The sequence below is a fragment of the Hippocampus bargibanti genome, linkage group LG06 (genome assembly GCF_051943395.1).
Source record: "Hippocampus bargibanti isolate YZ-2025 linkage group LG06, ASM5194339v1, whole genome shotgun sequence".
In the NCBI taxonomy this organism is placed as follows: Eukaryota; Metazoa; Chordata; class Actinopteri; order Syngnathiformes; family Syngnathidae; genus Hippocampus; species Hippocampus bargibanti.
The window spans coordinates 29932376-29948759 of NC_142739.1; the positions used below are offsets into that span (position 1 = coordinate 29932376).

General features: G+C 43.0%; 2 protein-coding genes across 4 annotated transcripts in view; both read right to left on the minus strand.

Moving 5' to 3' along the window:
* Positions 1–1772: 1772 nt before the first annotated feature.
* On the minus strand, positions 1773–9485 carry LOC148897201 (uncharacterized). Of its 3 annotated transcripts, XM_088999340.1 has the most exons (4): positions 8841–9484; positions 8571–8767; positions 3952–5808; positions 1773–2772 (listed from the first exon to the last, which is right to left on the minus strand). In XM_088999340.1, exons 3-4 carry the CDS (start codon positions 5782–5784, stop codon positions 2446–2448), a joined length of 2160 nt encoding a protein of 719 aa, XP_088855466.1. In that variant the 5' UTR covers positions 5785–5808; positions 8571–8767; positions 8841–9484; the 3' UTR covers positions 1773–2445. The 3 variants fall into 3 exon arrangements, with proteins under 3 accessions (XP_088855466.1, XP_088855467.1, XP_088855465.1); XM_088999341.1 differs by lacking the exon at positions 8571–8767 and having other exon boundaries at positions 8841–9485; XM_088999339.1 differs by lacking the exon at positions 8841–9484 and having other exon boundaries at positions 8571–8834.
* A 340-nt stretch (positions 9486–9825) lies between these two features.
* ntd5 (ntl-dependent gene 5) overlaps positions 9826–16384 on the minus strand; it is a 13579-nt gene continuing 7020 nt past the window's right edge. The window contains exons 4-8 of the mRNA XM_088998527.1: positions 16200–16317; positions 14501–14577; positions 12791–12973; positions 10868–11065; positions 9826–10285 (exon numbers count right to left, since the gene is read on the minus strand). Of these exons, the coding sequence (XP_088854653.1) occupies positions 10194–10285; positions 10868–11065; positions 12791–12973; positions 14501–14577; positions 16200–16317 (668 nt within the window). The 3' untranslated portion in view covers positions 9826–10193. The remainder of the gene's footprint in view (positions 10286–10867; positions 11066–12790; positions 12974–14500; positions 14578–16199; positions 16318–16384) is intronic.

The window sequence follows — 16384 nt, forward strand, 5'->3', positions numbered from 1 at the left end:
ACTCTCAAGGTCACTTTACAGTCACAGGATCCGTTTTTCTGTGGGTGAGCAGCGGCAGCCACATGCGCCAGCGTTCACTCAACCTGGAATAACTCAAACAGATAAAAAGTTAGCTAGCTGACTAATAGATAACTAATAGGTAGCTAGATAGCTAATAGATAGCATATAGATAGCAAATATAGATAGCTAGTTAGGTAGCCACCTTGATAGCTAGTTAGCACCCTCCCCCTCAAAAAAAGGGCAAAACCTTGGTTGGAAGTTGTCAAACTGTATTAAATACAATTGAATATACTTCACAAATAAACAAATCATGATATTTTTTAATATAGATATCTACATCTGTGTGTGTGCGTGTTGTTATAACTCGTTTGGTCTTGAAATACAGGTAACATCCGACTCACGGCCGAGTTCTGTTCCGCCCAAACGGTCGTAAGTCAAAGTGGTCGTAAGTCGAAGTCCATTCAAAATGTTAAATAGAGACTCGGAGGCTAAATGACACGCAAACTCCCCCCCTCTGATGCCATCACACGGTCGATTGCTGTGCGAGCGTGAGATGCTGGCTGGCCAAAATTGTCGTACGCGTTGCCGGCCTGCTAGCGCGTTGCGGTGCCAAGCGTAGAATTATTTTTTTTTTAAAATAGGGTCTGGAGGTTGTGGTTGTAAGTATAGGTCGTCGTAAGTCGAGCCGGTCGTAAGTCAGATGTTACCTGTATACGTTTTAACTCATTCACTGCCATTCAAAAATGTATTCGTAATTTGAAAGTATGACGGAGAGCGCCATTCCCGAAGTTTTTTTCATGCTTGGGTGTCGATAAAGCACTGGCCATGGCCTCTGGCAATGTTTTTCTTTTCCACAAGTGGGCAGCATTTTGCTTTTGTCCATGTTAGCGCTTTGTTCCAGATTCAGGTGTTATTAAAGCGCTATAGAAACCAATATTGGATTGTATTTTGTACAACCGCCCTCATTTCAAGCTCATATAACTCCAGACTCATAATTTAGGAATTAACTCTTTTTTTCTGATGAAAGAAGAGAGTCTAAGGTTTCTTACACTGCATTGAATGTTTGTGTAGTCCTAAAACTCAATTTTCTGTGGATCCTGGAATTTGAGTGACACTGACAATCACTGCCAGGGTAGTGAAGTGGACACATTTTTGTACATCATCTGGCAGTCAATGAGTTAAAATACATCAAATTAGCTAGCAACAAAATATAGAAAGCTTTCTTTTTTGTTTGTTTGTTTGTTTTCAATTCACCGCATAAAAAGGTGAATATTGTGCTAAATAAAACAAGTGCAAAATGACTCACAGTGTTTATGTTGTGTTCAGAAATCCAGTTTACGTGTTTTCTTTTAAGCACTTGAAGGTCTCGCCATTGATTGTGCCGGAATGCAATTGCATGGAAACATGTTGGGGATTTCAAAATAAAATTGCGATTTTTGATATCGTGCTGTCAAAATCAGCTCATGATAAATAAATTAAAAAAGTCTTTGTTGCTCATTAAAAGTGAAAATAAATGTCTTACACATTCACAAGGATTTTTTTTTAACTCATTCACTGCCATTCCCGAATTTGTCCAGGTTTTTGGTTTTTCATGCTTGGGTGCCGATAAAGCACTGGTCAGCCCTCTGGTAATTTTCCGCTTTCATGAGGCAATAAGAATAATGATAATAATAATACATTTCATTTCTAAGCGCAAAACTCTCAAGGTGACTTTACAGGCACAGGATACGTTTTTCTGTGGGTGAGCAGCGGCAGTCACATGCGCTCAACTCAAATAGATAGAAGGCTAGCTAGCTAGCTAATAGATCTTTTTTTCTTTTTGGCTAGCTAGCTAATAGATAACCAATATATAGCTAGCTAGAGAGCTAGCTAGATTAGCTATCTGGATAGATAGCCATCTATTAGCTGTCTGCCTAGCTAGGTAGCTATTAGCTATCTGGCTAGCTATCTAGCTAGCTTTCTATCTTTGAGTTATTCCGGGTTGAGTGAACGCTGGCGCGTGTGGCTGCCGCTGCTCACCCATAGAAAAACTGATCCTGTGACTGAAAAGTGATCTTGAGAGTTTTGCGCTTATAAATGAAATGTATTATTATTATTATTATTATGGATGTATTTTTGGACACCTGCCCCCATTTCAAGCTCAGATAACTCCAGAACCAGATATCTAACTTAGGAATTAACTATTTTTTTCTGAAGAAAGAAGAGAGACTAAGGTTTCTTACGCTGCATTGAATGTTGATGTTGTCCTAAAAGTCAATATTCTCTCGGTCCTACAATTTTGAGTGAAAATGACAAAAACCCTGGCACTGGAGTGGACACATTTCCACATCATCTGGCAGTGAATGAGTTGAAGAATTCATAATTCATTCCTAACAATAAAAATGGCTTTCAAAAACATAAATATAAATATTGCAAGCGCTCCCATTTTTGTCCGTCGGGGACATTTTAAGTCTCCGTTTCAGAATCAGAGTTTTCCAGATGAGACATGACGGTGGAGCTGTACCATTCAGCAGGCTCCTCCCCTTCTTGTTCACGTCCGCCGGCGCCGCCGCCGAGCATTTCCACGGCCACTTGGTGAAAAGGATGCTTGCGTTTGGTGTGGCGTCGCAGCGTGTTGCGCTCGGCGAAGCGCGTATGGCAAAGTTGGCACTGGTAGGGTTTCTCGCCCGTGTGAACCCGTTGGTGGCGTTGAAGCTCGCCGGCTTCCCTGAAGCGTTTGGCGCAGATGGGACACACAAAGTTCCTCTGACCCGTGTGGATGTGCTTGTGTCTCTGGCGGAGTGAATCAAGGACAAAAAAAGAAATAAATATTTTTTTTTCTAGCGTAGCCAAATTCCGGTTTAATGCTACTTTGATTTACAGGATAGTTTGGGACTAGTTTATTCCGCAACAAAGTCTCATCGCTGAAGCTATCTTGCTAAACTGCCCGTTTGAATATTTTTATTATCCCATTGTTAGCTAGGATCATGCAGATAGCTTAGCTTCAGTGCTATGGCACACATTAGCAATAGCTGATAATCACAGAGGAAAAACGTAGAGTTGAGAAGGGCAGCTGGCAAACTAATGCTAAAAGCTAACTTTAAAAGTTAATGTTAAAAGCTAATGCTAAGAACTAACGCTGAAAGTGAACGTTAATAGCTAATGCTAAGATCTCACGCTAAAAGGGAACATTAAAAGCAAATGCTAAACGCTAACCCTAAAAGTGAGCGTTAACAGCTAACGCTAAAAGCTAATGCTAAAAGCTGACGCTAAAAGTGAACGTTAAAAGCTAACACTAAGAGCTAATGCCAAAAGTGAACGTTAAAAGCCAATGCTAAAAGCTAATGCTAAAAGTGAACGTTAAAAGCTAACACTAAAAGCTAATGCCAAAAGTTAACATTAAAAGCTAATGCAAAAAGCTAATGCTGAAAGTGAACGTTTAAAGTTAATGCTAAAAGCTAACGCCGAAAGTGAATGTTAAAAGCTAATACTAGAAGCTATCGCTAAAAGTGAACATTAAAAGCTAATGCTAAAAGCGAATGTTAATGCTAAGAACTCACGCTAAAAGGGAACATTAAAAGCAAATGATAAACGTTAACCCTAAAATTTAGCGTTAACAGCTAACGCTAAAAGCTAATGCTAAAAGCTGATGCTAAAAGTGAACGTTAAAAGCTAACACTAAGAGCTAATGCCAAAAGTGAACGTTAAAAGCCAATGCTAAAAGTGAATGTTAAAAGCTAATACTAAAAGCTATCTCTAAATGTGAACATTAAAAGCTAATGCTAAAAGGGAATGTTAAAAGCTAATGCTAAAAGTTAATTCTAAAAGTGAATTTTAAAAGCTGACGCCACAAGCTAATGCTAAAAGTGAACGTTAAAAGCTAATGCTAAAAGCAAACGCTAAAAGGGAACGATAACACCGTGTAGCCTGAATCCTGGCCCGATGCGTGACCATGTTTTCCTCAGCACTCACCTGCAGATGGCTGGAGCGCTTAAAGGCTTTGCCGCACTGCTGGCAAACGTGAGGCTTCGTCTGCGAATGCGTGATGGCGTGGCGCTCCAGATCCGACACGTAAAAGAAGATCCGCGGGCAGAGCTGACAGTAGAGCACCCGTCGCGCACAAGGGTCGTTGTTGGCGGAGTCCGTGGGAGAAAGAGGGTCCGCCGGGTCCAGCGGGTCCAATGGCTCCAGTTTCGGTGGCGAAGGCGGAGCGGCGGCGCTGGAAAAGTACAAGTGGTCGTCCAGGGGTAAACGTTCCGAGTCCGCCAAGGGGTCCGGGTCTTCCGACCGGGCGTCTGAGGGGTCGGACGTCAAAGTAGCAGTAGCAGCGGCTGTTCTTAAACATGATGGCTTATCGCTCTCATTCGAGATCTGCTCGGTAGGTATGGCTTCAGTTCCAACGGGGGAGGAGGAAACGGGGGTCTGACCAGGGGCCAGGATACTGCCGGATGGCGGCCCCGATAGGATCACGGGGGGGTTGTTTAGACCCAATCCCACGACGGGGCAGGACAAGGTGTTACTGGAAGCGAGGGGAAGGGAAAGCTGGGACACCTGACCGGTGGCGGGGTTCAGGATGGCGATCGGGGTGGAGGTGGACCCATTGGAGGAAAGGAGGAGGAACATTGGACCAGAACCATCAGCGGCGACGGGGGTGGCAGACATTGGAAGGGAAAAACTCAATGGAGCAGAGGGGAGCAGAATGGGATCCCCGGTGGAAGGTGCGGTCAGGATCTGGATGGGCTGGTTGGGGATGGCCGGTCCACTGCCTTCGGAGGGACGCAGGACTTGAGGCGTCAGGGACGGCGTCTCGGAAACCCCCGAAGGCGTCAGATCACCGCGAGGTGCATTTAGTGCATCAGCCAAACTTTGGCTGAGGTCTGAACCTAGCGGGTTGGGTAACTGCGAGGCCCCTTCGCTCTCAACCGGGCCTTCAGAGACTGCGACGTCCACTTGCGGGACCCTGAGTCCGTCCGGACTGAGCGTGTACGGAATGCCCTGGTCGTCGATGAGAAGAAGGTCCTGGGTAAAGACGGATGCGGGGTAAAAGGAAGACAGGTCCACTTCGTCCTCCTCCACCACGTCGCGGTCTCCCTCGCCCTCGTATTCGTCCACTTCCATAATCAGCGAACCGTCCCACGGGTCCAGAAATCGGTGCTGCCTGGGGTCTCGGTTCTCTCTTTTTTTGGGCAGACTGAGGTCTAGCGGCTCGCTTTGCTCTTCCGTCCAGGCAAAATCCTTCAGACAGTCTTTGACTTGCCTTTCGAAATCTTCTGTCTTGACCCCATGACCCGCTAAGATCACTCCACCGGCTACTGCGTGAGCTTCTTTCAGAGTTTCTGAAAAATCCGAGTGATTGGTCTCTGCGACCAAAACATGACCACTAGCGTGCATCCCTGCCGTGAGCTCGACTCTCTGGTCCTTGGTCTTGACGAAAGGTATTTGGTTTGGTTTTTGTGCACTACTGAAAGGCGACTCTTTGGTGGGTCTGGCGGCGGTGTCGGCGTTGGGCGTCTGGCGCGGGGGCAAAACCACAATTTGGTTTCTGATTGGTTGCCTCGACCCATGTGTCTCTCCCATTTCCTGGGGGGCGGGATCACAAGGCCCGTCCCCCACTGGCTTTGTCCCGTTGATTGACAGAGCATCCTGGTTGACGGGGAACGACCAGAGACTACCTGCCCCGGTAGCGTCTGAACCAGTGCCCGGTAGCTCCCTCTTTGGCTCCGATGGCAGCACTTGGTGCGATTCTGAGCCACGTCGGACCTCCGGGCTGCCTGTCGGCAGGACTGTAGCCACCTGAACCTCCATTTTGGGTCAAACCCATTTAGACATCTTGAGTTTAAGAGCAAAACAAGGCGTTAGACAGTCAAATGAGCACAGCAAAACCAATACAGTGATACCTCAACTTACGAACGCCTTGGCTAATGAACTTTTCGCCTTACGAACGTTAAATTCACAAGAATTTAATCTTGGCATACGAACTACTTTTTGGGATACACACGGAGCGCCGCAATGAGTGATGTGTCGTTCGCGAACGAGCCCGTTCTTCTAACAAGGAATTTTTTTTTGTCCTCCATTCCCCGCCCCCAGTCTTCGGTTAAAGCCGCACGTGATTGGTCAAGAACGCAGCAGTGGGGGGGGGGGGGGTTTACAGAAACACAGAGCTGCAAATAAAAATAGATTGGCAGACGACAGAGGGAGTGAGAAAATGGATAGAAAACTGACATTTGGACTCGTTTCAACTTTATTGATAGTAAGGCAGAAGAGTGTAGACTGCAAGGTTAAACTATCCCATCAATCAGGCTCCAGAAATAACCCGCACAAGCCATCTGTACACTTGATGCAACAAGCTATCCACCCAGCGAAACAACACAATTGATGAGGAACTAGGTAAAATTATGGCAGAGAAAGCACCTACAAGGGATCGTTCCTCAAGATGGTGAAAGAAGAAGGTTACGTTCCTCATCAAGTGTTGAATGCTCATGAAACCGGACACTCCATCAAGCCATCTACGACCATCACAAAGGTAAGTAAAACGACTTTATTAGACAGTACAGTTTATTTCTTTAATTATAATACCATAGCACATTAATTATACATAAAATAAGGTATATTTTGTGTAGTTTTAAGGCTTAGAAAGTAGAAAAGTATGTTTTATGGGGACCTGGGAACGGATTATTTTCATTTTAATGGTTTCCTATGGGAAATTAATGTTTGGGATACACACTTTTTGCCTTACACACTCTGTCTGGGAACCAATTAAGTTCATAAGCCAAGCTATCACTGTATATGACATAAATATGTGCGGGGGTTCTCGGGAGGGGGTTCATGTAATCAAGTTGTTCGCACAAGAAGTCGGAATATGTCTTGAATGTTTCGTATTTATGACCCAAACTATTACCTGTTACTTACTGAACAATTGCATCAACCACCCGCTATACTTTACTACCGCGCTAGCGTAGGATAGCGCCAAATAACCACATAGCATAAAGGCCTTTTCACACTGTCACCAACCCGAGCGATTGTCAACGTGAGGTTCAAAGAGGTCTCAGTTGTCTACACAACTTAGTGTCAATATTGACTCAAACTAGGACTTTGCAACTGCATTAGCTAACATGGCTAGAGCGTAGCATGAGAATACGTGGTCATGTAGCACAAAGTCATACTCAGCGCCATCTTGTTTTTATTCATCTCAGGGTTTTATCATGTTAAACAAAATGAGTATTTAGTAGAAAAAAATTACTGAACTCATTCACTGCCAGATATGTGCAAAAATGTGTCCACTCCAGTGCCAGGGTTTTTGTCATTGTCACTAAAATTCCAGGAGGCTCAGAATATAGAGTTTTAGGACTGCATTAACATTCAATGCAGCGTAAAAAAAACCTGAGACTCTATTCTTTCCTCAGAAAAAAATGAGTTAATTCCTAAGTGACATGGGTCTGGAGTTATCTGAGCTTGAAATGGGGGCAGCTGTACAAAATACAATGCGATATATACATATTGGTTTCGATTGCGCTTTAACAACAAATGAAGCTGGAGCAAAATGCTAACATGGAAAAAAGGGGAGATCCTGCCCCCTTGTGGAAGGGAAAAAATGCCAGAGGCCATGACCAGGGCTTTATCGGTACCCAAGCAAGAAAAACTAAAACCTGAACAAATTCGGGAATGGCGCTCTATATCATATTTTCAATTCCCAAATAAATTTGTGAATGGCAGTGAATGAGTTAAACAAAATTAGTATTTGTAATAATAATAATAATAATAATAATAATAATACATTTCATTTATAAGCGCCTTTCAAAAATCTCAAGGACACTTTACAGTCACAGGATGTTTTTCTGCGGGTGAGCAGCGGCAGCCACACGCGCCAGCGTTCACTCAACCCGGATGTAACATAAAGTTAAAAATAATAATAATTTAGTAGATTATTTTTAATTAACTAATGTGTTAGTTGGCAATTTTGATGACCGCAGTTACCTCCTGTTTTTTTTCAGTTTGAATCATTATTATTGATATTTTCTGTCCACTACACCCAAATAATTTTTCTGGATATGCTGTGGCGCATTCCGTCTTACGTACACGTACGTTGTGCTTACGTCGCCGTCGTAGCAACGAAACTGCGTCGTAAAACCGAGGAAGGAACGTATTTGGGTCAAGTTAAGTGAGCGAGATGCTAATGAGCCTGTCACGTGACCTCCCTAAACTCCACGACGTCCGATTAAATGTAACGTTCACTGACACTCGGTTAAATTACGAAACACGGCGAAAAACATCGTACGTATATGCCTTGCGTGGGGGGGTGGGGGGTGTAGCCGAAACACACCGCGCGTCGTCTCTTCTACTTCCTCATCGAAACGCACCGCGGGAATGACACGATGTTCACCGTTTTAGTGATCGTGTCGCAAAAAAAAAAAAGCGAGAAAGGAAAGCGTTGAACGAGAGAAGGCGGACAGTAGGACGCCATTATGCACAGAGTCCAAGGTGCGAGCTGTCAGTTGAGCCGTGACAGGCGTTCGAACCCGCGGCGTCGCCAGCCGGCACGTTGACGGGTCGTCCCGACAGCCGAGAAACACGCGGACGAGAGTTATATTTACAGTTTGGGGGCGCGGGAAGGCACACCGCCGCGCCGCTGCTTCTTCCTCGAACCTCCAGCCAGCCATTTTAGAAGCCGAGGGTCCGAGCGCGAGTCGGGCGAAAACTTTACGGCCGCATCCCCCGCCGCCAACGCCTCGGCGGGGGTCGACGACCACCGGGCGACGCTTTTGGTAATCCAATTATTATTATTTTGGATCTATGAAAGAAATAAAAATTGAAAATGCGCTCCACCCATTGGTAGCCGCCGTGCTAGGAAGAGACTGGCTTACCCGAGCCGCGAACACTTCCGGTCGACCAAATATGTCTGAGCTGCGTGCAGGGTGATGCTGGCTGGGGCTCGGCGAGGGAGGGGTCAGGGGGGGGGGAGTTGCTATGGCGGAACAGCCTACCGGGTCCGAGCAACGGCCCGTGCTCAGCCTATTAGGCATGGCGGCTGCCGTGGAACCTGCAGCCTGCGGGCTCCCCGCAACCGCCGGGGAGACGTCGGAGACCGCGTCGGGGACGTTTTGTTCAAGTCTGATGACATCCGGGTCGGGGTGGGAGTCACGCTTCCTGTACTCGAATCGAGTTGGAAAGAGAGAGGCAATGGAAGCAAAGAGTGGGGTGGCTTTGGGTTTGGATAGATTGAAAGGACAACCGACACCATTTTTTGGGTTTCCCAACTGACATCAGAAAAAACGTTTTATAGCATCGAAAATACACAAAACACGCAGGCTGATATTTTTAGTCAAATGCAAAACAGCAAGAAAAATGAGTTAGAGTGTCCCAAAACTACTTCAAAATGACCCCGGAAATGCAGAGTCAGAAGGTCCCGCCCCCTTGTTGGTGGCGTCACGCCAGGACGTTTTGCCTTGCTCGAGAATCAAAACAATGGCTCCAGATTCGGAGAAGATGCTTTATTGTTACTCATCCAGTTATGAATATCATGCAAATAGTTCTGAAGAGGAAAGCATAAATGTGTGTGTGTGTATATATATATATATATAGATATAACACACATATACATATATATACATACACACATATATATATATATATATATGTTCATACACACACACACACACACACACACACACACACATATATACTGTATATATAAAAATACATACATACTAATATAATGTATAAACTAATGCATTCACGTCGGTCAGAAAAGGGAAAGTCGGGAGCAAATTTTAGTCAATGTTAATTTTATTTAAAATCACTCGTCACCCCCCCAAAAAAACACCCACAAAAATTCCCCCCAGAAATGCCTTCATCGTTCAGAAATGTAACTTTTATTTTTAATGGCTCACAAACTTCATTGTTCACAGTTGCTTTTCTTTTTTTTTTAATCCAAACAAAAATATTACTTCCACCATGTTGCTTTTATTTATTATGGTTTTTGTTTTGAATGTATTCTTATTTCTTTCTATGTAAAGCATCTAGTAAAATATCCATTGGCTGTGTGCATAATATTAATCATGTGGTATTGTCAAATTATAACAGTTGTTTTATGAAATATTGTGTGTGTGTGTTTGGTTTAAAAAAAAAAAGTAAGAACAGGGTTCAAACCATTCACCAGGAGTCACAGAGCAGGCATTTTTACCCCTCTGAACCACCGCAACAGGCGGCGTCGAACGTCAGAAGGCCTCCACGTCGGCGGTGGCGTCGCACGCCGTGATCTCGGAGACGAGCCGGTGAGGGAAAAACGTATACTGCACCCACGTGGGCTCTGCCAATTCAAAACGACCAATCACGGTCGGCAACTTGGAACGGTCGCCGGGCAAATGACGAGCGAAAAAAATTAAAATTAAAATTAAAAATAAACATAGTAATAAGAATACTAAGAATAACAATAACAATAATAATAATCATCATCATAAATTTCATTTGTAAGCGCCTTTCAAAACTCTCAAGGTCGCTTTACAGTCACAGGATCATTTTCTGTGGGTGAGCAGCGGCAGCCACACGCGCTAGCGTTCGCTCAACCTGGAAGTAACTCAAATAGATGGAAAACTAGCTTGCTAGCTACCAGATATCCAATAGATAGCCATCCAGCTAGCATGCTAATAGATAGCTAATAGATAGTCAGCTAACTAGCTAGTGAGCTAATAGCTAGCTGGCCAGCTAATAGATAACCATCTAACCAGCCAGCCAGTTAATAGATAGGTAGCCAGCCGTATAGATAGCTAACAGATAGCCAGCAAACTAGCTAGCCACTAGACCGCCAGCTGGATAGATAGCTAATAGAGCAATAGATAGCCAGCTATTAGCTCGCTAGCCAGCCGGATAGATAAGCGTGCGGGCGACCTACCGAGGTAGCAGGGCGGCGGCTCCAGCTCGCCGTCGAAACACGTCCGCGTGGCGCCGAAGCTGCACGGCTTGCGAGGGTGCTGGCAGAAGAAGGTGACGTTCTCTCCGTGAGGGACCGTCCCGTCGGCCATGTCGGAAGGCCAACGCTTGGCGCCGTCAATTATCACGCGGCTTCTCTCGGCGGGGACGAGGCAGCGGGCTGCGCAAAAAAGGGGAGACGATTGGTCGCAGATGTGACGTTCGGATCACTTGGGGGGATTTTTTTGTTCATTGCGGAACCTGCCGGTTACATGCTTGGCTTTTCTATGGGTACTCCGGTTTGCGCCCCGCATTCCAATAAGTGAATACTCTACTCACCCGCAGGAAAACGTAACCTGCGACTGTAAAGTGTCCTTGAGGGTTTTGAAAGGCATTTATAAATGAAATGTATTATTATTATTATTATTATTATTATTATTATAAATCACCGGTGTCCAAGTTAAGGCCCGCGGGCCAAATCTGGCCTGCCACATCATTTTCTTGGGCCCGCGAAAACAAACCAAATTTGTGAAATTCCATAATAGTTGCTAAATTCAGAGCCAAAATTTCAAATTATCGTGTGTAAACCGCAATAACAGTATTTTTTATTTCAAATTTGAAAACTAGTTCTTCATTAACTCATTCGCTGCCATTCCCGAATTTATTCGTGAATTGAAAATATAACGTACATCGACATTCCCGAATTTGTTTGGGCTTTGTTTTTTCTTTTTTTTTTGTAATAATAATATTATTAATACATTTAATTTCTAAGGATCAGTTTTTCTGCGGGTGAGCAGAGGCAGCCACATGCGTCAGCGTTCACTCAACCCGGACGTAACTCAAATAGTTGGAAAGTTAGCTAGCTAATAGATAGCCAATAAATAGCTGGATAGATAGATAGCTAGATAGGTAGCTATAAAGCTATATAACTAACAGGAAGTGGCTCAAATTGATAGAAAGATAGCAAGCTAATAGATAGCTAATATAGTTAATAGAAATCTAAGATCTAGTGAGCTAGACAGCTAGCTATCTAGATAGCTATATAGCTTCTTCTTTTCCTTAATATAATAGATATGTTTGTTTACTTATTTATCCATGACTTGATCAATTGATCAGATGACTAATTCTCCGCCATGCTGGCTCATTACATTAGCATTTAAATTGCTATTTTTTTGGGGTGCTGATAAAGCGCCGGCCATGGCCACTGGCAATCTTTTTTTCTTTTCCACAAGGGGGAACATTTCCCTTTTTTCCATGTTAGCGCTATATAAACCAATATGTATGTATGGCATTGTATTGTGTTTTGGACATCTGCCCCCATTTCAAGCTCATATAACTCCACATCCATATAACTTAGGAATTAACTTTTTTTAATGATGAAAGAAGAGAGTCTAAGGTTTTTTTACGCTGAAGTGAATGTTTATGTTGTTTCAAACTCAATATTCTGCGGGTCCTGGAATTGGAGTGACAATGACAAAAACCCTGGCACTGGAGTGGACAAATATTTGTACATCTGGCAGCAGTGAATGAGTTAAGACCTGTGGGCCAAATCTGGCCCGTCACCTATAAATGAAATTTATTATTATTATTATTATTATTATTATTATTATTATTATTATTATTATTATTATTATTATTATTATTATTTCATCCGACATCCAATTTGTGAAATTCCATAAAGCACAATAAAAGTCATTATTTTTTTTTACTTTTAATTTGAAAAACTAGTTATTCATTATTGTTGCATGCTCTATATATGAAACATTGGAATGGCTTCCCCCAAATTCAAAATGGCCCCCGGAGAGGAAACCACAACTACAATATGGCCGACATTGAAAGATAGCCTTGCTCTAAATCGACCCCCTTCCAAGTCGTGATCCCGCCCGCCACGGCACCCGTCACTCACCTCTACAAGATGGCGGCGGCGCGCTCCAGCTGCCGCTAGACAAGCAGGTGACCTTCTGCGGTCCGTCCAGGAGGAAGGTTTTCTTACACAGGAAATGAATGTCAAAGCCCACCTCGTACTCCGTCTTCTGGACGGCCACCACGTAGCCCTGCGCCACTTCGGGAGGAGGCTCGCAGAGCACCTCTGAAGCGTGCATACAAAAATGTTTTGGGTGCTTCGTAGCGGGTTTGCTAGTAACATGATCACGAAAAAAAAAATGTATTTATGCCACTCAAAATGGATTCACCCATTTCTGGTTGACTCTCCTTTTTATTGATATATTATATACAGGTAACATCTAACTTACGACCGTGTTCCGTTCTGACCAAACGGTCCCAAGTCGAAATGGTCGTAAGTCGAAATCCATTCAAAATGTTGAATAGAGACTCCGAGGCTAAATGACATGTGTATATATGGGTCTGGAGGTCATGGTCGTAAGTACGGGTGGCCGTAAGTCGAGGTGGTCATAAGTCGGATGTTACCTGTATTTATATATTTCTCTTGGCTCCACCATATCCAGTACTTCACTCAAAATTTGTACTGAAAGTACAAAGTATTATTACTCAAAGTATTATTACTCAAATAGATTTTTATTTTTTACTTTAGTTTAAACTAAACACACTTTTGTTTTACTGATTGGGAAAAAAATGCTGCAAACAAACACTGAAAAATACAATTTTATAAATTCACTACATAATACTACAATAATTTTTAACAATCGAATCCATGAATATATTTGTATGTTTTCTATTGGTCAGATGAGATTTTGCAAGGTTTTATTTTTTTATTTTTCGTAATGGATGCAGTACCACATGAAACCGCTGGAGGGCAGTAAAGCTCTGTCAAAGCTCTGTTTGGGAAGCTTTGCGTTTCCTCGTGTTGAAAAATAGAAATAATAATAATAATAATAATAATAATAATAATAATAATAATAATAATAATAATAATAATAATAATACATTCCCTTTATAAGCGCCTTTCAAAACTCTCAAGGACACTACAGTCACAGGATATTTTTTCTGCGGGTGAGCAGCGGCAGCCACACGCGATTTTGAACAGTTGAGGAGCCTTCATCAACATCATTATCATCATCATCATCAGCGTCATTATTGTGGTTATTATTGTGGTTACTATTGTGGTTATTGTCGTTATTATCGACGTTATTATCGTTGTTATTATCATGGTTATTATGTGGTTATTATCGTGGTTATCGCCGTGGTTATTGTCGTGGTTATCGTCGTGGTTATCGTCGTGGTTACCGTCGTGGTTACCGGCGTGGTTATCGGCGTCATCGTCGTCGTCATCGTCGTCATTATCGCCGTCATTATCGTCGTTATTATCGTCGTTATTATCATTATTATCATTATTATCGTCGTTCATCTCCAACTGCTTCATGTCACAAATAGGGTACAGCAGGTGCTGAAGAATGAATGACTCTGTCTTTGTGTTGTCATATTTGTTATTTAGTTTTTTTTTAGTTCAAGATGACGCTGCGAGAGTGGCTTCCTTTCCAGGAGCTCCTGTATTTTGTTTTTCTACTTCTTTCTTTCCTTTCCTCTTTCTTGCTACACTTTGCTGCTGTGCAATGTAAATTTCTCCACTGCCAGACGAATAAAGGTACATCCAATCCAATCCAAACATGGCAGGTGTGTCCGTGCACCGCTCACTTACTTTTACAGATGGGGTGCGGGTACTGCCAGGTTCGATTCTCCCGACAGTAGTTGACACTGCTTCCGACCACGTCGACCCTATGCGGGTAAAACGAGACAGATGGCTCGTGACTATCAAGAGGAAACCCAAACATTGCACACTGAATTTTTACAGTCTTTTTACAGTTTTATTTCTACAGTCAAAACTGGGTTTTTGACCATAATCCGTTCCAGAAACCTGTTCGCTAACTGATTTGGTCAAAAACCAAAACATTTCCCATTGTAGTTACTTACTTTATCAACATGGCAGGGATAATATTAGTGGGCCTCAATCTGCAGTACATATGCACCTAAAAGCTAGCAACCACTCATTTGATGACAATAAGGTTTAAATCTTAGCGAAAGAAAATAGATGGTTGAAAGGGGAGTAAAAGAAGCTATTTTCATAAAACAGAAAAACCCTTCACTAAATCGCCATGGTGGGGTGAGGTTTAATTTGGATCGTTCTTACAACAGATTTCTTAGGCAACATAGGCTTAGTTATGCTGATGAGGTGATACCAGAGCAAATGGGGCAATCAGGTCAGTCGTAGGACAATAGAAGTAATCAGTGTAGCCTCAGGGAATAGTCCTCTGCTTCCCCCAACCTGAGAGCAGCAAACATAGCAGAGTCTGGAACATATATATATATATATATATATATATATATATATATATATATATATATATATATATATATATATATATATATATATATATATATATATATATATATATATATATATATAGTATGGTCACTTTACAGTTACATATTTTTTTTCTGTTTTTTTCACTCAACCCGGAAGTAACTCAAATAGAATAGTCAGACAAATAGATAGAAAGCTAGCTAGCAATCCAATCGATAGCTAATAGCTTGCTAGCTAGATAGCTAGCCAGCCAGGTAAATGTATTCTTCTTCTTCTTATTATTATTATTATTATTAGTAGTAGTCGTAGTAGTCGTAGTAGTAGTAGTAGTAGTAGTATTAAATCTATAATTCTCTAGAATCTAAAAAAAACACATCAATGAGGCATATTCTGTAATGTAAAAATGTAATGTTTTGCGATTTTTTCCCCCATGTTTTTCAATGGACATTGCAGCCCTTCTTCTGCAATGCGCGCCTTGGCCACCTGGGGGCAGTATCATAGAGATATACACTGTTCATCAGTGTGGTTATTCGACTCGTTCTTCACAGAGGCTAACAAATACAGGTAACGTCCCCGACTTACGACCACCCGTACGTACCTCCAGACTCTATATGTAACATTTTAAGAGAGGGAGTCATTTAGCCTCCGAGTCTCTATTCAACATTTTGAATTGATTTCGACTTACGACCATTTTGACTTGCGACCGTTTGGTCGAAACGGAACTCGGTCGTAAGTCAGATGTTACCTGTATATATCCACTGGTTTCATTATGTGTTTAGGATGGTAGTGGCTCGGGCCAGCACTAACCACCCCCCGCAAAAAAAAAAGGCTTCCCTGCCATTCGTCATCCGTCGACCCCCCTTGGCTCTCCAAAACACCTCATCCTTCCTTTTTTTTCTTCTTCTTCGCGCTCTGTCACTTCCTCCACATCCACCCCCGTACCACTTCAGGTTCGCATGCACAGCTGCAGCCTACACGCATACTGACGGAGGCTGAAAGCCTCACTCACACTCCACCCCCAGTTGAGCTCACTCACCCTGACAGGCATCTGTAGCGGATGGCCGTCCCCACGGCGGCGGTGCCCTCGATGGCGAAGGCGCCAGTCACCTCTTCAGGAAATAGACACGTCCCGCTTGGTTCAGGGGGAGCAGATTCTAGGGTGGGGGGGCAAATAGAGAAATGAAACGTGAAAAGAATAATAATAAATGACAAATGATAAAT

Excerpts from the sequence above, each read along its gene's own strand:
- LOC148897201 (XM_088999341.1), bottom strand. The coding sequence starts at position 5,784 with ATGGAGGTTCAGGTGGCTACAGTCCTGCCGACAGGCAGCCCGGAGGTC. Across the intron at positions 2,773-3,951 it reads AGCGCTCCAGCCATCTGCAG|AGACACAAGCACATCCACAC; the intron begins GTGAGTGCTGAG and ends TCACTCCGCCAG.